Raw genomic sequence first — 22433 nt, forward strand, 5'->3', positions numbered from 1 at the left:
GGCAGTGGCTCGGGTGGTTGTTGTCCTTGATGATCTTTATGGCCTTCCTGTAACATCGGGTGGTGTAGGTGTCCTGGAGGGCAGGTAGTTTGCCCCCGGTGATGCGTTGTGCAGACCTCACTAGCCTCTGGAGAGCCTTGCGGTTGTGGGCGGAGCAGTTGCCGTACCAGGCGGTGATACAGCCCGCCAGGATGCTCTCGATTGTGCATCTGTAGAAGTTTGTGAGTTTGTGTTCTGGGCCAGCTGAAGCTGCAGCTTAACTAGGTCTTTCCTTGCAGCACTCGACCACACAACTGGACAATAATCAAGATAAGATAAAACTAGAGCCTCCAGGACTTGCTTTGTGGAGTGTGGTGACAAAAAAGCAGAGCATCTCTTTATTACGGACAGATCTCTTCCCATCTTTACAACCATTGAATCTATATGTTTTGACCATGACAGTTTACAATCTAAGGTAACACCAAGTATTTTAGTCTTCTCAACTTGTTCAACTACCACACCATTTATTACCAGAACTTAGGGAATGATTTGTACCAAATACATTACTCATAGTTTTAGAGATGTTCAGGACCAGTTTATTACTGGCCACCAATTCCAAAATAGACTGCAAGTCTTTGTTAAGGGTTTAGTGACTTCATTAGCTGTGGTTGCTGATGCGTTTATGGTTGAATCATCAGCATACATGGACACACATGTTTTGTTTATTGCCAGTGGCAGACCATTGGTAAAAATAGAAAAGAGTAAAGAGTCTAGAGAGCTGTCCTGCGGTACACCACACTTTACATGTTTGACATTAGAGAAGCTTACATTAAAGATAACCCTTTGAGTTCTATTAGATAGATATCTCTGAATCCATGATGTGGCAGAGGATGAAAAGCCATAACACATATGTTTTTTCAACAAGAGGTTATGGTCAATAATATCAAAGACTGCACTGAAATCTAACAGCACAGCTCCCACAATCTTCTTATGATCAATTTCTTTCAACCAATCATCAGTCATCTGTGTCAGTGCAGTACATGCTGAGTCCCCTTCTCTATAAGCATGCTGAAAGTCTGTTATTAATTTGTTTACAGAGAAATAGCATTGTATTTGGTCAAACACAATTTTTTTCCAACAGTTTGCTAAGAGCTGGCAGCAAGCTTATAGATCTGCTGTTAGAACCTTAAAGGCCGCTTTACCACAAAGTAGCAGAATTACTTTGGCTTTCCTCCAGGCTAAGATTAAAGATATGACAGATAGGAGTGGCTATAGAGTCAGCTACCATCCTCAGTAGCTTTCTATCTAAGTTCTCAATGCCAGGAGGTTTATCATTATTGATCAATAACAATACTTTTTCCACCTCTCCCACACTAACATGCTGACTAGACCAGACACGTAGCGTGCGCGATCATTGCAATAAAAATGTACACATACCTTTTATTCAATCATTGCATCCACACTGCTCGCGAGCGTCTATGTAGCCAGGCGCTAAAATAGAACTTGGTGCTATTTGCGACCCTCAACGCATTGCAAGTCCTGCCTCACCCATCTCCTTATTGGTTTTTAGGAGCATATACCCATCTTCCATCTCCTCATTGGTATATTGGAGCATATACCCACGTGGGTAATTGAAAGATGAACTGAGGTCCACACTCCAGTCGGTTGCAGTAATGCACCTTAAAGTTGGTTGCCAACTGGAATATAAAGTCCAAAGAAAAAGAAGAAGCCTGATGGAAAGAGGAGAGAGTACTAGAAAGAAACTTGGTTGACCGTTTTATCTGTCGATTAATTGTCGGAGTAGAGGACCTTGTGCATTTCAGGTAAAATAACAACCCAATGTTTATATCCCAGGACAAATTAGCTAGCAACAGCAAGCTAGCTAGCTAAATTGCCAAAAATATTTAATGCTTTTCAACTTGTCCCCAAATTAATATAATTGGTTCAGATTTTGCTTTGATATTCCAACCTGCGTGTCCTGATCGCATCTGGTGTGGATGGACAAAATCAACCTGCGCTCGTGCAGTCTGGTCAGCATGTTACTTTACGAAATTCAAACTTGCAATGCTTTTCTTCATTATTGTTTTTTATGCATGAACACGATGGTTTACTGTTCATTGTTGGCATTTCCTGCCCAAGTTTGCCCACTTTGCAAATTAAGTAATCATTGAAGTAATTGGCAACATCAACTGGTTTTGTGATGAATAAGCCATCTGATTCAATAAAAGATGGAGTTGAATTTGTCTTTCTGCCCATAATTTCATTTAAAGTACTCTGAAGTTGTTTCCATCATTATTTATATCATTGATATTGGCTTCATTATACAGTTTCTTTTTTGTTGTTGTTGAGTTTAGTCACATAATTTCTCAATTTGCAGTAAGTCAGCCAGTCAGATGTGCAGCCAGACTTATTAGCCACTCTCTTTCAACCATACAGTTGTTCAATTCCTCATCAATCCATTGAGCCTCAACAGATCTAACAGTCAGTTTCTTAACAGGTGCATGTGTATCAATAATTGGAAGAAGCAATTCCATAAAGTCATCAAGTGCAATAAAAATGGATGGATGCTCCAACAGACCAACAAATATGTTTTACATTATCCACATAAGAGTCACAGCAAAATCTTTTGTATGTAAAAACACTATTTTATGCCCTGATGTTGGAACTCTGGCCTTCCTAGATGTAGCCACAATAATGTGATCACTGCATCCAATGGGTATGGATACAGGGATGCAGCTTAAGCCCCAGCCTCTTCAACATACAGTTTCTTCAGAAAGTATTCAGACCCCTAGATTTTTTCCATGTTTTGTTAGGTTACAGCCTTACTCTAAAATTGATCAAATGTTTTTTCCCCCTCATTAATCTACACACAATAACCTATTATGACAAAGAAAACATATTTTTTTTTGCTAATTTATTAAAATATCGCATTTTGGAGCAGGTTTTCATGAAGGATCTCTGTACTTTGCTACGATCATCTTTGCCTCTATTCTGACTAGTCTCCCAGTCCCTGCCGCTGAAAAACATCCCCACAGCATGATGCTACCACCACAATGCTTCACCGTAGGGATGGTGCAATGTTTCCTCCAGATGTGATGCTTGGCATTCATGACAAAGAGTTCAATCTTGGTTTCATCAGACCAGAGAGTGTTGTTAAAGAGTCTTGATGTGCCTTTTGGCAACCCCAAGCAGGCTGTCGTGTGCCTTTTACTGAGGAGTGGCTTCCGTCTGGCCACTCTACCATAAAGGCCTATTTGGTGGAGTTCTGCAGAGGTGGTTGTCCTTCTGGAAAGTTGTCCCATCTCCGCAGAAGATCTCTAGAGCTCTGTCAGAGTAACGAATTAACGAATTGGCAAGGGCACTTGAACAGTCTGCAGCACCCAGCCTCACCCTAATAGAATCTGAAGTCAAATGTCTACTGTTTGCTGATAATCTGTTGCATCTGTCCCCTAGATCTTCGGTACAGATTCTGTCAGACCTGGGCCCTGACTGTAAGTCTCAGTAAGACAAAAACAATGGTGTTCCAAAAACGGTCCGGTTGCCAGGACCACAAATATGAATTCCATCTAGACACCATTGCCCTAGAGCACAGAAAAAATTATACATACCTCGGCCTAAACATCAGTGCCACAGGTAACTTCCACAAAGCTGTAAACGATCTGAGAGGCAAGGCAAGAAGGGCCTTCTATGCCATCAAAAGGAACATAAAAATCAACATACCAATTAGGATCTGAATAAAAATACTTGAATCGGTTATAGAACCCATTGCCCTTAATGGCTGTGAGGTCTCGGGTCCGCTCACCAACCAAGAGTTCACAAAATGGGACAAACTGTCACGTTCGTTGTATACATAATAAGCGGACCAAGGCGCAACGTGAGTAGAGTTCCACATATTTATTAAAGTGAACCTTCAAAAAACAACAAAGAATAAACTAACGTGAAGTTCGTAGCGCACATAGCACTAAACCAAAATGGCACAATATCCCACAAACGCAGGTGGGAAAAGGACCACACTAAGTATGATCCCCAATTAGAGGCAACGATCATCAGCTGCCTCTAGCGTCGGTGGCGTAGCACCTGCTCAGACCGCGCATCTGACCCTGAAGCCGGGCTGAACGCTGTGCCCAGACTGGGCACCGGAGCAGAGGAATGGAGCGGGACTGGATGCCGTGCCCGGACTGGACACCGGCTCCGTACCGTTGGAAGCTCCGGACTGTGAACCGTCGCTGGAAGCTCCGGACCGTTAACCGCTGCTGGAAGCTCCGGACTGTGAACCGTCGCTGGAAGCTCCGGACCGTTGACCGCTGCTGGAAGCAAGTCAGTTAAGAACAAATTCTTATTTTCAATGATGGCCTAGGAACAGTGGGTTAACTGCCTGTTCAGGGGCAGAACGACAGATTTGTACCTTGTCAGCTCGGGGGTTTGAACTTGCAACCTTCCGGTTACTAGTCCAACAATCTAACCACTAGGCTACCCTGCCGCCCCACAAGTGATGATCCATGGCCCGGAGCCTGCAGTGATGATCCAGGGAAAGGAGCCTCCATCGACGGTCCCCAGTCCGGAGCCTCCAGCGACGGTCCCCAGTCCGGAGCCTCCAACGACGGTCCCCAGTCCGGAGTCTCCAGCGACTGTCCCCAGTCCAGAGGCTTCAGCGAGGGTTCCCAGTCCCGACGATGATCCCTGCACCAGAGGTGCCACCGAAGTGGGGGGAGCCTCAAGCGGAGCGGGGTCTGCGTCTCGCACCGGAGCCCTGACCAAGAGTTGATGCCCACCCGGACCCTCCCCTATCGGTTCAGGTTAGCGGCTGTAGTCCGCACCTTTGGGAGGGGCACTGTCACGCCCTGACCTTAGAGATCCTTATTATTCTCTATGTTTGGTTAGGTCAGGGTGTGACTCGGCTGGGAAAGTCTATGTTTTCTATTTCTTTGTTTTTGGCCGTGTGTGGTTCCCAATCAGAGGCAGCTATCTATCGTTGTCTCTGATTGGAAATCACATATAAGTTGTCATTTTCCTTTTGGGTTTTGTGGGATCTTGTTTTCTGTTTAGTGTATGTACCTGACAGAACTGTGCACTTTCGTTTTCACGTTTGTTATTTTGTTTGAGTGTTTAAAAAAATAATAATAATCATGAACACTTTCCACGCTGCGCTTTGGTCCACTCCTTTCGACGAGAGCCGTTACAACTAGAACACCCCCTAGTCACGCTCTGACCTATTGCACCATAGAGAACCCCAAGGGCTCTCTATGGTCAGGGCTTGACACACACAACAAATTGAGACTTTTTGCAGAATCGTGCAAAAGATATCCTCTGTGTACAACGTAAAACACCAAATAATGCATCCAGAGCAAAATTAGGCCGAAACCCGCTAATTATCCAAATCCATAAAAGAGACGTTAAATTCTACAACCACCCAAAACGAAGCGATTCCCACACCCTCCATAACAAAACCATCATCTACAGAGAGATGAACCTGGAGAAGAGTCCCCTAAGCAAGCTGGTCCTGGGGCTCTGTTCACAAACACAAACAGACCCCACAGAGTCCCAGGACAGCAACACAATTAGACCCAACCAAATCAGGAGAAACAAAAAGATAATTACTTAACAAATTGGAAAGATTTAACTAAAAAACTGAGCAAACTAGAATGTTTGTTGGCCATAAACAGAGAATACCTAAGCAGAATACCTGACCACTGTGTCTGGCCCAAACTTAGGGAAAGTTATGACTATGTACAGACTCAGTGAGCATATCCTTGCTATTGAGAAAGTCCCTTGTAGGCAGACCTGGCTCTCAAGAGAAGACAGGCTATGTGCACACTACCCACAAAAAGAGGTGGAAACTGAGCTGCACTTCCTAACCTCCTGCCCAATGTATGACCACATTAGAGACACACATTTCCCTTAGTTTACACGGACCCACAAAGAATTTGAAAACAAACCCAATTTTGATAAACTCCCGTATCTACTGGGTGAAATACCACACAGTGTGTCATCACAGCAGCAAGATTTGTGACCTGTTGCAACAAGAAAAGGGCAACCAGTGAAGAACAAACACCATTGAAAATACAACCAATATTTATGTTAATTTGTTTTCCCTTTTGTACTTTAACTATTTGCACATAATATGACATTTGAAATGTCTTTATTCTTTTGAAACTTTTGTGAGTAAAATGTTTACTGTAAAAAAAGAGGAACTTTATTTCACTTTTGTTTATTGTCTATTTCACTTGCTTTGGCAGTGTAAACATATGTTTCCCATGCCAATAAAGCCCTTAAATTGAATTGAGAGAGAGAGAACATGGTTTATTCAATGCGATTTCAGCCTGGTGAAAAGATACAGGGCGGAAAATAGATGATAAGAACCACATTACTATAATTAGTTATAAAATATAAATTCAGAGACTTACAATGACATGGAAATACAGAATCATATTTAAAACATGAATGGCAGTATTTCTTCTCCAGCTGCAGTATAAACTGTCATTTTGCCTGCATTTATGTGACTCATGAAAGGACCAATATTTTGCGATCAATGTTGGGTTCTATTATTTTATTTCACAAATCAATACAACTAAAGAGATTTGATTTGTGTCACTATACGTTTACAACATATACATTAGACAACACATGTGTACTGTACTGTTTGTGCATATGACGTGTGTGTGTTTGTATGTGTGTGTGTTTGCATGTATCTCTGTGTGTGTGTGTATCAGTGTATATATCTCCCCAGACCCCCGCTGCTCCTCCCAAGCTGAGAGAATAGGCTCAGTTATCCCAGAGGCTGCCTGACTGTATCTGCCTGTCACTGCATGGTGAGATGAGACAATGGAAAACATATTCAGCCACCAGGCTCATATCACTCACCCAGCGTGGAACAACTACTGTTCATTAGAATGGGGAAGCATCGGCAGGTGGTAATGTAAGTGTAAATGGATATATGCGGGAAATTGTAGCCTACGGTAGAAAGAGAAACAACTAAGTTGATCAGAGGAGAAAGAGAAACATACAAAGATATACCAGAGGTATGCCAACACCAACATTGATGATAATAACTATTGCAAAAGCATCACTATGGACCATATTGTGCCAGGTATACTTCAGTCAAATAAAATTATTTTAAGTAAGTATCAGTAAGACAGTAAAGTCAAAAAGAATGTCAAAATGGCAGATGACACAGAAAAACCGAGAGGTAGGGTCTGTAAACAAACATGGCTGCCTTTCTAACAATGAAGAAATCAAACACACTTAGCACATCAGTGGCCAGCTCAGAGGATGTTGCCAGATGCTTCATTTAAATGCTGCCAGGACTTGTCAGATCATACGGGTTTGTTTTAGCCAACGCTGCTCAGATTATTTGATCAATTACCTGATTAGGGCAGCAGTAACCTGTGGAGGTGTTTCAGAGCCACCAGCAGTAACCTGTGAAGGTGTTTCAGAGCCACCAGCAGTAACCCGTGAAGGTGTTTCAGAGCCACCAGCAGTAACCCGTGGAGGTGTTTCAGAGTCACCAGCAGTAACCCGTGGAGGTGTTTCAGAGCCACCAGCATTAACCCGTGGAGGTGTTTCAGAGCCACCAGCAGTAACCCGTGGAGGTGTTTCAGAGCCACCAGCAGTAACCCGTGAAGGTGTTTCAGAGCCACCAGCAGTAACCCGTGAAGGTGTTTCAGAGCCACCAGCAGTAACCCGTGGAGATGTTTCAGAGCCAACAGCAGTAACCCGTGGAGGTGTTTCAGAGCCACCAGCAGTAACCCGTGGAGGTGTTTTAGAGCCACCAGCAGTAACCCGTGGAGGTGTTTCAGAGCCACCAGCAGTAACCCGTGGAGGTGTTTCAGAACCACCAGCAGTAACCCGTGAAAGTGTTTCAGAGCCACCAGCAGTAACCTGTGGAGGTGTTTTAAAGCCACCAGCAGTAACCTGTGGAGGTGTTTTAGAGCCACCAGCAGTAACCCGTGGAGGTGTTTCAGAGCCACCAGCAGTAACCTGTGGAGGTGTTTCAGAGCCACCAGCAGTAACCTGTGGAGGTATTTAAGAGCCACCAGCAGTAACCTGTGGAGGTGTTTTAGAGCCACCAGCAGTAACCCGTGGAGGTGTTTCAGAGCCACCAGCAGTAACCCGTGGAGGTGTTTCAGAGCCACCAGCAGTAACCCGTGGAGGTGTTTCAGAGCCACCAGCAGTAACCCGTGGAGGTGTTTCAGAGCCACCAGCAGTAACCCGTGGTGGTGTTTCAGAGCCACCAGCAGTAACCCGTGGTGGTGTTTTAGAGGCCGAGTTGGACCCAAACACAATTATGCTCTAACACTTTTTTAAATATCAAAAAAACCACACACGCTTTCCCCCTTTTTAAATGCTTTTGCTGTATGGCTTACCATTTGGCTGAGACCCGTGTCACCAACACCTAAACAATTCAACACAACTTTATTTATCCCCTGGGGACAAAACAGGACACTTCTGCGTTTCCCCGGGCTCTCTCTCCACTCTATCGAGACATGAATCACACTGAGAAATGACCTCTTTGGCACAGTGGATTCCTGCCTGCCTTCAGGGGAGCATTGAGGCAGGGCAGTCCGTTAAGGCCCATTGACAGCAACTGGGCTGGGGGACTTGGTCTGTCTTGTTCCTGTGTAATTAATCCTCTCAAAAAGGGGAGAACATGTGACATGAGGGGATCTGTCCTAGTGTAATAACAATGTTGTGGATAGGAATAATATTCTTAAAATAACTAAAATTATGAAAATAAATCAAAGAGAATCAAATCTAAGATAGAGGGGGAACGAGCTGACTTGTCTGAATCTGTTGCAATGAATGACATTGCATTGATTGTCCAAAGATTACAGCACTCTCCATTTTAGATGCAATAATACATCACATTTTCCAATCAATTAAGCCTGCCTCCAGGCTGCAGGGTTTTACTGAACACCACTGAGACTCCCACATCAGATTAAATTAACCTCCACTCTGCATATTTCTCTCTACCCTTCTCTTTCTTTCTCTCTCTACCTTTACCCCATTTTCATGACTCTCTCTCTCCCCTCTTTTTCCTTCTCACTCCTTCTCTCTCCATGCCCACCACATTCCTTTGGAACTGTACGTCACATAGGGCGTCTCTGTATTCCAGCACGCCCGTCCCCCTCTCCCCGAGCCACGAGGCCCGGCCAACTGACAGTTACAATCACCACCCAACGGATCCAAACCCCCCCCTTTACCCCCGTTTTTCGCCCACGACTGCCTTCTCAGTCCGTCAAGAGAAATGTCAATGGTCGCCCATCATTTTCATTACAAAGCCTGTACATCCTGAAAAACATATATACAAGTTCCCCGGCACCTTCCCAACTTGTCCTGTTCAAACGAGCTGCCTCACAAAGGATTTGCCGACGTTCGGGAATTCCGCCTTTCATTCCCTTTTTAGAACCGGATAGGCCCCGCCCCTTTTCCAATTTGTCAACACAAAGGGATTTGACAACATTGTAAACGGACCGCCCACCATGCCCAAATAAGGTCCATTTGCCCATACACGGCACACAATCGATTCTCGCGTAACCTTTTCCCTTCCTTATCCAGTTTATATGGTACGTTGACTTCCGCCGTCGATGTTAAAGCAGTGCTATCATGGCGGAGCGCGTTCAGCAGCCCCCAGCCAAACGGCTCTGCTGTAGACCGGGTTATAACACGAATTGTAGACAGGGACAACGGGCCGGGGGTACGTTATGTGGCGGTTCGGGTGCGGCCCAAGGCGGGTCGAGCAAAACCCAGACCCCGGAGTCTCTGTTGGACATCTCGGCCCGGAAAGTGGCTGAGAAGTGGCCGTTTCAACGGGTAGAGGAGCGCTTCGAACGGATCCCGGAGCCCGTACAGAGACGGATCGTTTACTGGTCTTTCCCAAGGAGTGAACGGGAGATCTGCATGTATTCTTCGTTCAGTACAGGGGGAGAGGAGAGTGGAACTAGCGGGGAAAATATTGATGAGACGCGGCTGCCTTTCAGACGAGGCATCGCTCTGTTGGAGAGCGGCTGTGTGGACAACGTATTGCAAGTCGGTGAGTAGAAGGACCCAAGTGGATGAAAAATAACATTTTATTTTATTTATGGTCAAAACTAGAACACGAAACAACATAGGTTGAAATATATTACTAAAGCAGCGAGAAACGAAAAAGGAAGTGTGTTGAATTAGGTTTGAACAAAGGGGATTGAGGCGACAAAAGGGGGAGGGTTAAATCGCCGAGCTGCGTTGGCGCTATGTGTGTTGGCTATATGATGGTCCTTTTTTACAAAAATCCTAATTCTATTTTTCTATCAATATATTGGTTATTATAATACAGTTGGCTATGTCTATGTACCATAATACATGTGCTATGCGTGAAGTGATTTTTTGTTTGTTTGCTTGGTTGAAAAATAGCGTAACCATTACGGAAGTAGATGGGGGATTTAATAAATGTGACCATATACTTGACTCGCATTCTAACATGTTCATATTTTCATTTAGCCTGCCACAATTAGGCTAATAGTCTATTTTCATACTTTGAACTGAAAAAGGCGATGCTTTTCTGGGCAGTAAGTGTGTCGCGTAATACGGTTCAGGGCTGAACCTTGTCGACTGTGTTTATTTTCCGAAGTGAAAGGCATGGGGGAGGTTTTCTGGTTTAACCAGCTAGAACATAGCTCTCAGCTGAATTGACAGTTATTTCGACGTACGTGCCATCCTATTTCTTCACTAGAAATATGTAGACTAAAACGATTACAGACGATTATGTTATGCAATCAAATCATGTTATATTTGAGTAACTGAGAAATAGCCGTTTTGGTAACACAGCTTTGACCAAGGATCGTATTTTAGCCTACACAGTGCGCATATTGAACAGCCGTGAGGCATTCCCATTGAAAGCCTTGGTACTTTGTTCCCATTTTCATGTTCATTTGTCTTTTCAGCTTTCTGTCACCCTCCAAAAGGAAGGCAAACAAATGCGTATTTTTTATTTATTTTCACTGCTTGTTGGAAAGGAGTGAAAGTAATCGCGATTTAAAGCCACATTGATTTTTTTTTTAAATGGACCTTGAGATGCACCAAATTGCTGCTAATTGGGTCAAGTGTGCTTATTTCCGTCATTGTAATAATCATTAGCAGGCCTACCAAAATGTAGCCTTACATACTAATGAACGCACGGTCACGTAATTTACCCCCCTGTCGACCCTGAGATACCTGCGGGGCTCCCTCCATATTCGAACTCATATGCCACCTTTGTTGTGAGTTCATTAGAGCTCTCCATCCCCCACCTTTAGAAAACGTTCAGCGTTCTAATCCCATTACTCTGCGTGGTTAATCTGAATTGTAATACAATATGCAAAAGTAATTTTCTGCATGGCAATCCATTCCTCCCTGTCCCCTCCTCCCTCTACACGCAGTGGATCGGCTGGGCTTTGTGCCCTAGCCACAGTGCCAACAGAGCTCCAGGCTGCTGACTATCTAACACATTATACTATAGACCCAGGCCTGTGTCTTTATCTAGTCTGTAGGCAGAGCACCGTTACAGCGGGTCTGAAATGGTCACCCTTGATAAAGATGAGCAAATGACTGTATAATATAAATAATTCAAATATTGAGCTCTATTGTCTGCTCAAAATAATTTTTTTATTTTATTTTTTACTAATACAATTGCTCAGAGAAATATTTGTTGTAATATTTAGTAAAAAGTCATATTTTTATTGACTCCCCTGTTTTCAATACATTTTCAATAACACACCTTGAGAGGATAATGGTACTTGCCCTTTTTCTAAAAGAGTTGGAAAACACATCCATACAGAATCCTTCCAGATCCTTCATATCCTTCGTCTGCTCTTATGAACTGCCCTCTTTCAGCCAAAAATCCACCACCATCTTTCACAGTAGGTATGTGGCTCTTTTCTGCTTATGCATTCCAATTTCTACGCCAAACCCAACACAGGTGTGTGTGGCCAAAGAGCTCTATTTTCATCTAATCTGACCAAAGCACTGGTTCCAATCTGTGCAAAATGCCATTTTAGCGAAATATCCAGGCGTTTACATTTGTTAGATGACATGAAAATAGAGCTCTTTGGCCAATCACACCAGTGTTGGGTTTGATGTTGAAATTAGAATGCATAAGCAGAAAAGAGCCACATATCTACTGTGAAATATGGTGGTGGATCTTTGATGTTATGGGGCTATTTTGCTTCCACTGGTCCTGGGGGCTCTTGTTAAGGTCAACGACATCATGAACTTGACCTAGTAACAAGACATTTTAACCGGAGACCTGGTTGCCTCTGCCTGGAGGCTGAAAGTTGTCCACAAGTGGATTTTCCAGCAAGGCAATAACTGCCAAGCACTCATCAAAATCCACAAAAATGGTTAATTGGTCTCAACATTTTGCAATGGCCATCTCAGTCTCCAGACTGGAAACTCATTGAAAACCTGTGGTTTGAATTAAAGAGGGTCGTCCATAAGGCCAGATGGAGGATTTCAAGGGTCTGGAAGGGTTCTGTATGGAGGAATAATCTCTCCCAATGTGTTCGTCAACTCCTCAAACATTTTAGAAAAAGGCTCAGTGCCGTTCTCCTCACAAGGGGAGGTATTGAAAGGTATTGGAAACAGAGGTGTCAATCTTTTTAACCCCTACCTTTTTTTGGATAAATGTTTTTGTTTGTTGACTTGTTAAGTAAAATCTCTTTCTCTGAGAAATTGTATTAGTATACAATATAATTTCTCCCTTTGTGCATACATTATAGCTCAGTATTTAAATAATTTATTTTAGTCATTTTTGCTCATCTTTATCAAGGGTATCAATTATTTCCGACCCTGCTGCATATCCTCTAGTCTTTCTGCTCATATTGGGAAAGAAAGAAGATAAATGGTTCCTCCTCTATCAAGAGGCTCTCCTTTCTCCTTATTTTCCACAGGGTTTGCTGCCGATTTTCCAATATTTTTTTATATTTTAAATCCTGTCAGAGATGAGCATGCCTCTCTCCTTTGTGTGTGTGTAAGAGTGTGCATAGGGCTCAATCTGCATGCTAGCAATGGGGAATGACAGCAGAAAAAACCCAGGGAGGGTTTCTTGGCTGCTTGCACCACAGCCTGGAATTTCTGGAAGAATGGAGCCAAGAATTGATAAATAAAACATGCAATCTTCCCACACGTGCTTCAGCAAGAGGGGGAAGAATAGGGGAGGGGGGTTCGTTGTGAACAGACCTGGGGGAGAGGATCCGTTACAGATCTGTTTGGCACACATGCATATGTACAGTGTGGTATACAGTACACACCCTCTCGACACAGGAAGTACACATACACACACAGTATATGTGACGTGTAGGTTAACTGCCTGCTTAACAACCAAATTATTATTACCTTATTGAAGGTCAAAATCATATGATAATTTTCTTGACACACAACACGTGATGACATGGTCATAACCGTGTCATAATATGTCATAACAGCTGACATAACCTGTTTTTATAATATGTCATAACAGCTGACATAACCTGTTTTTATAATATGGTCATAACACTGACATATAGTTAGACCTGTTGTGATATATATATTGTTTTATTTTATGGCTGGTTATGACATCTACATAAGTGTCAACCTACTACATACGTGTCAACCTACCACACAAGACAAAACATTCAATTACACCGTAGCCTACGTGTCAACAGTATGTTTCTGATATATTTCTATACACAGAACCAATCAAAAGTTTGCTCACACCTACTCATTACATTTTTAAAATATATATATATTTTACTATTTTCTACATTGTAGAATAATAGTGAAGACATCAACTATGAAATAACTCATGGAGTCATGTAGTAACCAAAAAAGTGTTAAACAATTCAAAATATCTTATATATTTATTTGAGATTCTTCAAAGTGGCCACCCGTTGCCTTGAGGACAGCTTTTCTTCACTCGGTGGTCCAACTCATCCCAAAACATCTCATTTGGTTTGAGGTCGGGTGATTGTGGAGGCCAGGTCATCTGATGCAGCACTCCATCACTCTCCTTCTTGGTCAAATAGCCCTTACACAGCCTGGGTGTGTGTTGGGTCATTGTCCTGTTGAAAAACAAATGATAGTCCCATTAAGCGCAAACCAGATGGGAAGGTATATCGCTACAGAATGCTGTGGTAGCCATGCTGGTTAGGTGTGCCTTGAATTCTAAATGAATCAGACAGTCTCACCAGCAAAGCACCATCACACCACCACCTCCAAGCTTCACTGTGGGAACCAAGCATGCAGGGATCATCCGTTTACCTACTCTGCGTCTCACAAATACACAGCGGTTGTAATAAAAAATCTCAAATTTGGACTCATCAGACCAAAGGACAGATTTCCACCGGTCTAATATCCGTTACTCGTGTTTCTTGCCCCAAGCAAGTCTCTTCTTATTATTGATGTCCTTTAGTATTGGTTTCTTTGCAGCAATTCACCCACAAAAGCCTGACTCATGCAGTCTCCTCTGAACAGTTTATGTTGATGTGTCTTTTACTTGAATTCTGAAGCATTTATTTGCGTTGCAGTCTGAGGTGCAGTTAACTCTAATGATCTTATCATCTGCAGCAGAGGTAACTTGATTCCATGTGTTATTTCATAGTGTTGATGTCTTCACTATTATTCTACAATGTAGAAAATAGTACAAATAAAGAAAAACCCTTGAATGAGTAAGTGTGTCCAAACTTCTGACTGGTACTGTGTGTATAAATATATCAGAAATATACTGTTGACATGTAGGCTAATTTGAATAAATGTCAGTTTTTACTTTAGGTGTCATAATTAGTCAAAATAGCGCAATATATGTCACAGCAGGTGTAAAAATGTGTCATTACAGTGTTATGACCATGTTGTGTTTGCTGTTATGACATGGTTATGACTGTGATGACACTGGGTATTAAGTAAAGTGTTACATATCATATTCCTCAATGTTGTTTTGGATGAAAAGCATACAGTTGTTAATGTCTCTACTGAATTGTCTGTCACTGGCAGGTGTCCCAGTCTGTTTTATCCCAAGGCCAAATTAGAGGCCCTACCTATCTAGCCTGCTCAGGTCCTGCTGATTGTAAAGCTACTTATCTGATAGCCAGCTCATAGTAAACATGTCATGGACATGACTGCCTGGATGAGAGAAACACAGGGCGGGCTATGGCTAGCGCCCCTCTCTCTCACAGGGATCTATCACACACACGCAGGACGGGCTATGGCTAGCGCCCCTCTCTCTCACAGGGATCTATCACACACACGCAGGACGGGCTATGGCTAGCGCCCCTCTCTCTCACAGGGATCTATCACACACACGCAGGACGGGCTATGGCTTGCGCTCCTCTCTCTCACAGGGATCTATCACACACACACACAGGACGGGCTATGGCTAGCGCTCCTCTCTCTCACAGGGATCTATCACACACACACACACAGGATGGGCTATGGCTAGCGCTCCTCTCTCTCACAGGGATCTATCACACACACACACACAGGATGGGCTATGGCTAGCGCTCCTCTCTCTCACAGGGATCTATCACACACACGCAGGACGGGCTATGGCTTGCGCTCCTCTCTCTCACAGGGATCTATCACACACACACACAGGACGGGCTATGGCTAGCGCTCCTCTCTCTCACAGGGATCTATCACACACACACACAGGACGGGCTATGGCTAGCGCTCCTCTCTCTCACAGGGATCTATCACACACACACACACAGGATGGGCTATGGCTAGCGCTCCTCTCTCTCACAGGGATCTATCACTGCTGTTAGCGGTCTATAAACACTGACACGTTGCAGTGTGTGTGTCTTTCTGTGTGGATAAATACATGTTTCACTGTGCAAGCAGGTGCAGGCAAGGCAGAGTCCTTTTCCATTTGGGCATGTGGAATACAGAACCGTGATAAGGCAAACGTAGGAAAGTGAAGGGAAATAAATATTAGCCTTTTTTTCTAACCAATGTCTTAATACGTGCCTACGGTTGTTATTGTTATGCAATGTGTTGTCATCCTCCAATAACTGGTTATAAATGGTGTAGGCCTATTACACGTTTATAACCATGTCTTTCTATTCACAGACGTTATTAATGTAGTGTCTTATGTATCATGCATTCATTACCTCATAGTTAGACGTTAATATTCATTATCCCCTTTTATAAATGCATTATCCTGTCCTCTAGCAGCGCGTGTCGTGTCAACATTGATCCAGCTTGTAAAGCAGCTCCTAAACCCCTCCCACGGCACCCCAACGAGGTCAAGTTCAACCCCTCCCTCTCTCCTTTACCTCAGTGACCCCCCCCTTGTCTGTCTGTTTCCATCTGTCTCTGTTCTATGAGGTCAGAGTTCGTCAACACGGATCCTATTTGCTGTGAGTGTCTTATTGCTGAGACAGGACTTTGGAGGATTTGAGTGAGCTGTTATGGTGTGTGCGCGTGGATCCATGCATGCGTGTCTGCCTGTACGTGTTGTTTTGGGGGATGGGAGAGATGATATCTTTAATAATCATAACCAGAAGACAGCAAAGGTTTTACTCTCTCTACTGAGGGAAGTCGGTGTGTATTTGTGTTGACCAGAATGTAGGCTGGTGTGAACTGTCGTGCTCTCAGTCATTCACTGACCAGTATCTAGTGTTGACAGGACAGTTTGGCCATTTAACATGACATAACAGATTAATATGCTGCTAGATAAAGATGCAAGTACCCCAGTATAACCTGGGCCGTGCTGCTGCTCCAGTTTCAACTGTTCTGCCTTGTTATTATTCGACCATGCTGGTCATTTATGAACATTTGAACATTTTGGCCATGTTCTGTTATAATCTCTACCCGGCACAGCCAGAAGAGGACTGGCCACCCCACATAGCCTGGTTTCTTCCTAGGTTTTGGCCTTTCTATGGAGTTTTTCCTAACCACCGTGCTTCTACACCTGCATTGCTTGCTGTTTGGGGTTTTAGGCTGGGTTTCTGTACAGCACTTTGAGATATCAGCTGATGTACGAAGGGCTATATAAATACATTTGATTTGATGTCATGTTTGTACAACAACGTTGCCTCTGACCATATGACACTGGCCCAGGAAGGAGCATATTGTGGTTGCAACTTAATCCAGAAATGATTGGCATTAAGACTGTCTGCCATAAGATATGTGAGCGACGTAGACCCAGTCTGTCATCAGACAGGGAGCTGGGCATGTTTATTTTCTTAGTGTAAAAGCCCTAGCAGTGTTTAGTGGGCTGAGTTCATTATAACCATGCAGGCCATACACACTGCTAGTCATGCATGACAGAATAGCACACTGCCATTTTAGGCCCAGAAATGGCAGAATATGCATATCAGGGCCAAGGTCTACAGAACCTAGGCTTCACTGCCTAACTCCCTCACTGTTTCTCTGGTCCTCTGAAGAGACTTCATTCCTCTCTCTTCTCCTCGTTCTGTACTGATATGAGAGAGTTGAGCAGAGGGAAGACAGCCACGACGGCCTTCCGCCATGTTACTTTCACTTTCTTCCAACTCTTTTCAGATCATTACAGATTAAGTAGAGGACATGATGCAATGGGTTTGTGTGTCAAGTGTTTCTGGAGGCTACTTCTGTATTTAGAGCTTCTGTCACCATTATTCTGGATTTTACAGCCGTTTACCTCTATTTACAGCCGTTTACCTCCATTTACAGCCATTTACATCTATTTACAGCAATTTACCTCTATTTACAGCCATTTACCTCTATTTACAGCCATTTACAGCCATTTACCTCCATTTACAGCCATTTACCTCCATTTACAGCCATTTACCTCCATTTACAGCCATTTACCTCTATTTACAGCCATGTACCTCTATTTACAGCCATGTACCTCTATTTACAGCCGTTTACCTCTATTTACAGCCATTTACCTCTATTTACAGCCATTTACATCTATTTACAGCCATTACAGCCGTTTACCTCCATTACCTCTATTTACAGCTATTTACATTTACCTCCATTTACAGCCGTTTACCTCTATTTACAGCCGTTTACCTCTATTTACAGCCATTTGCCTCTATTTACAGCCATTTACCTCTATTTACAGCCATTTACCTCCATTTACAGCCATGTACCTCTATTTACAGCCATGTACCTCTATTTACAGCCATGTACCTCTATTTACAGCCATGTACCTCCTTTTAAAGCTATTTCTTTTTAACTTAGGCTAACTTCATTACAACATCACTGAGATTAGTGTTACTGGGGTTTTCACCATCAGAATGCAGAGTGCAGCATTGAATACTTGGCATGGGGCTGCTGTTGTAGAGACTCCAGGGGCAATGGGCTGAGGGGAGGAAGACGGTCAGTATCAAAGCCTGAGCTCTTATAGCTGGTCGCCTACTCATGTTTTAGAGACATGAAGGAGGAGGTGCGCAGGAGAGTGATAGAGCAAGTCTTCTTCCTCATTACAGGTGCATCCTGCTGGTCAGTGGTTGGAGCTGAGGGCTGTGGTCTGGTCCTGGCGTGGGGATGGCAGAGTGTCACCACACAGTCAAATCTCACCCTGCCTCAGATCAGACTCTCACACAGGGCTTTGATGTCCCTTCCTCTGCTACAAGCATTTACAACCAGACCACTGCACAGGACACTACTCCTGGCTACGTTCACTATAGTGTACCAGAAGGCCGGCGTTTTGTTCCAGACAAAGCAAGTGTAAAGGTTGCGTGAAGGACGGCAGAACAGGCCTGACATGATCTCCAGCTACCAGATGGGTGTTCGGGGTAATAATGGTAGGATAATGACACATTGTGTAATAATAACACATTCATAATCTCCATTGTCGCTCAGTAAGACCAATGTTGGCCTTTCCCCTCCTATCATCATTGTCTCAGTTAGACACACACACATTATTTATTCTATTTATATATCTATATCTATATTTACACACACCTTGACCCGTGTGCTTTGAATTGTCAGATGGTGAAGGTTCATATGTATTCTCTATAAAACATAGGGTCTGTACATATAGTACAGCCGGTTAGGGTTTACACACCAGACAATGCCTTATGGGGAGGCTGGCTAGGCTTTATAGACTCATGTCTGTTATGTGAGAGATGTGGCCCAGCCTGTTGGTGAATTCCACTGTGGTAGAGGGGGGAGTTTGATTTTGAAGTGATGATGTTGAACACGAACAATAGAGTTGTACCGAACAGAATGCAAATAGAATGTTTGTTTACTGACGCTATTGTACCACTCACTCACTGCAGTGCACGTGAAATCCCAAGGCCCTAGTAGATTTAGGCACTGATTTTAATGCTGGCTATCTCATCTGCAATCCTCAATCCAATCAATGTTCCGGCGTTCTCCTGAACGATCGCGTGCACTCACTCACTCACACTCTGTCTCTCTACTGGGCTCAATGTTGTTTATCAGTATAAAGGTGAGAGCAACTGGCGACTTTTTTCTGCCTCACATTATCCATTTTTATTGGAGCTGCAGTATGGTTAGGCAGTGAACCAAGGCAGAACTGCACCACACAGAGGGCATCATACACATTATAGCAGAGAAGTCCAGATCTGTACAGCCTACATGAATATGAAGCGTTTTTGAGATTTCAGAGTTAGTCTGACATACTTTATCAATAGGCAGAGGTGGGAATGTAAGCCTATTTAGACTTTTCTTAGTATGATGTACAGATTGGTAAATATTTCATAAGATTGTAAAATGTATTGTAGTATTGTAGTGGTTCTGCAGTAGTGGTAGTTGGAGAGGGAGGTTGAAAACTGAAGAGGTATGGTGAAGGGTGGGAAGAGGGGTATCTGTGGTAGAGGTGAAATGTTTCCTCTGGTGCCATTTCTCATGTCCCGTGTGTAAATCCTGTGTTGTTTTCCTGCTGTTATAAGTCCTGGAGTTCTGCCTGGGTATTTCTCATGTCTTGTGTGTAAATCCTGTGTAGTTTTCCTGCTGTTATAAGTCCTGGAGTTCTGCCTGGGTATTTCTCATGTCCCGTGTGTAAATCCTGTGTAGTTTTCCTGCTGTTATAAGTCCTGGAGTTCTGCCTAGGTATTTCTCATGTCTCGTGTGTAAATCCTGTTTTGTTTTCCTGTTCTAGGTCCTGGAGTTCTGCCTGGGTATTTCTCATGTCCCGTGTGTAAATCCTGTGTAGATTTCCTGTTCTAAGTCCTGGAGTTCTGCCTGGGTATTTCTCATGTCCCGAAGCATTTTGTTGGACGATGTACACCATGTATATCCCGTACATACGACTAATGAAACTTGAAACACAAACAGCCACATACCCCAATTTGGCTTTATCTTTCTTCTTATCAGCCGTACAGACCACACACACACACACACACACACACACACACACACACACACACACACACACACACACACACACACACACACACACACACACACACACACACACACACACACAGTGGCCTCCCTTAAAGGGGATGTGTCGGTAGAGGATTATTTATACCCATAGAGCTCTGATCATGTCAAAGCCTGCTGCTCCCAAAGCATCATGGGATTTCTGTTGCTCAGCGCAACAACCAACAAAACTCTGGCAGCATGGAACTATTAGGCTACGGAACCAGTCCCCTGAGCCAACAACTACCTGCCTGCCTGTAACATTCCAAACACACCATGCTTGACACTTCTAGAACATTCTAACACCCAAAACACACTGCTTTGCTACTTGCCATGTTTCCTAAATCTTCTTTTCTCCAGTGGGTCAGATAAAGGCAGCGGAGAGGCCTAGCTAGTCCAAGGGTCTTTAGAAGACGGAGAATACCTCGTCTACAGATTTGCTGTACGTGCCTTTCTTAATGAGATGTCAGACAGACCCACACATTTCCCCCACCTCTTCTCCTCGCCTATCCCATCTCTGAATAGAAATAGTGTTGGCATGTTGAGGTGCCAGAGCTCAACCTCACTGTGTGTATCTGTGCCACACTGGTTGTGCGTCACACACGTCAGGGTGTTAGCCGTTTGCTCTGCGTGTTGAGCCAGCATCCTGGGGAAGGGACAGGGATGGCCAGACAGGATGGTAGGTACTAGGTAGGCGCCCAGGGTAATACCCTGCGTTTGGACCTTGGCCTGCTCTCTGTTTTATAGAACACTTGTACTGAACCTGTAGAGAGACGTAATGGGCTGTGTGTTCTCACTGACCTTCTGAACCCCCAGTCACCTATTATCAGGCATGTGCTGCTTCCTGCTTCCTACATTCCCTCTCTCCCCTATCCAGCCCTCTCTCCCCTATCCAGCCCTCTCTCCCCTATCCAGCCCTCTCTCCCCTATCCAGCCCTCTCTCCCCTATCCAGCCCTCTCTTTCCTGTTCTCTCTCCCCTATCCAGCCCTCTCTCCCCTATCCAGCCCTCTCTTTCCTGTTCTCTCTCCCCTATCCAGCCCTCTCTCCCCTATCCAGCCCTCTCTCCCCTATCCAGCCCTCTCTCCCCTATCCAGCCCTCTCTCCCCTATCCAGCCCTCTCTCCCCTATCCAGCCCTCTCTCCCCTATCCAGCCCTCTCTCCCCTATCCAGCCCTCTCTCCCCTATCCAGCCCTCTCTCCCCTATCCAGCCCTCCCCTCTTCTCCCCTATCCAGCCCCTCTCTCCCCTATCCAGCCCTCTCTCCCCTATCCAGCCCTCTCCCTTTCCTGTTCCCCTATCCAGCCCTCTCTCCCCTATCCAGCCCTCTCTTATCCCTCTCTCCCCTATCCAGCCCCTCTTTCCTGTTCCCCTATCCAGCCCTCTTTCCTGTTTCTCTCTCCCCTATCCAGCCCTCTCTTTCCCTCTCTCCCCTATCCAGCCCTCTCTTTCCCCTCTCCCCTATCCAGCCCTCTCTTTCCCCTCTCTCCCCTATCCAGCCCCTATCCAGCCCTCTCTCCCCTATCCAGCCCTCTCTTTCCTGTTCTCTCTCTCCCCTATCCAGCCCTCTCTCCCCTATCCAGCCCTCTCTTTCCTGTTCTCTCTCCCCTATCCAGCCCTCTCTTTCCTGTTCTCTCTCTCCCCTATCCAGCCCTCTCTCCCCTATCCAGCCCTCTCTCCCCTATCCAGCCCTCTCTCCCCTATCCAGCCCTCTCTTTCCTGTTCTCTCTCCCTCTCTCCCTATCCAGCCCTCTCTTTCCCTCTCTCCCCTATCCAGCCCTCTCTTTCCTGTTCTCTCTCTCCCCTATCCAGCCCTCTCTTTCCTGTTCTCTCTCTCCCCTATCCAGCCCTCTCTCCCCTATCCAGCCCTCTCTTTCCTGTTCTCTCTCCCCTATCCAGCCCTCTCTCCCCTATCCAGCCCCCTCTTTCCTCTCTCCCTATCCAGCCCCTCTTTCTGTTCCTCTCTCCCCTATCCAGCCCTCTCTCCCCTATCCAGCCCTCTCTCCCCTATCCAGCCCTCTCTCCCCCTCTCTTTCCTGTTCTCTCTCCCCTATCCAGCCCTCTCTCCCCTATCTTTCCCCTATCCAGTTCTTTCCTGTTCTCTCCCCTATCCAGCCCTCCTCCCCTATCCAGCCCTCTCCCCTATCCAGCCC

At 44.7% G+C, this 22433-nt stretch overlaps 1 protein-coding gene across 1 annotated transcript in view; it reads left to right on the forward strand.

The window, feature by feature from the left end:
• Positions 1-9554: 9554 nt before the first annotated feature.
• The window catches only part of LOC135548231 (zinc finger SWIM domain-containing protein 6-like), a 72004-nt gene continuing 59125 nt past the window's right edge, over positions 9555-22433 (forward strand). The window contains exon 1 of the mRNA XM_064977605.1: positions 9555-10009. Within this exon, the coding sequence (XP_064833677.1) occupies positions 9583-10009 (427 nt within the window). The 5' untranslated portion in view covers positions 9555-9582. The remainder of the gene's footprint in view (positions 10010-22433) is intronic.

The sequence above is a fragment of the Oncorhynchus masou genome, chromosome 11 (genome assembly GCF_036934945.1).
Source record: "Oncorhynchus masou masou isolate Uvic2021 chromosome 11, UVic_Omas_1.1, whole genome shotgun sequence".
In the NCBI taxonomy this organism is placed as follows: Eukaryota; Metazoa; Chordata; class Actinopteri; order Salmoniformes; family Salmonidae; genus Oncorhynchus; species Oncorhynchus masou.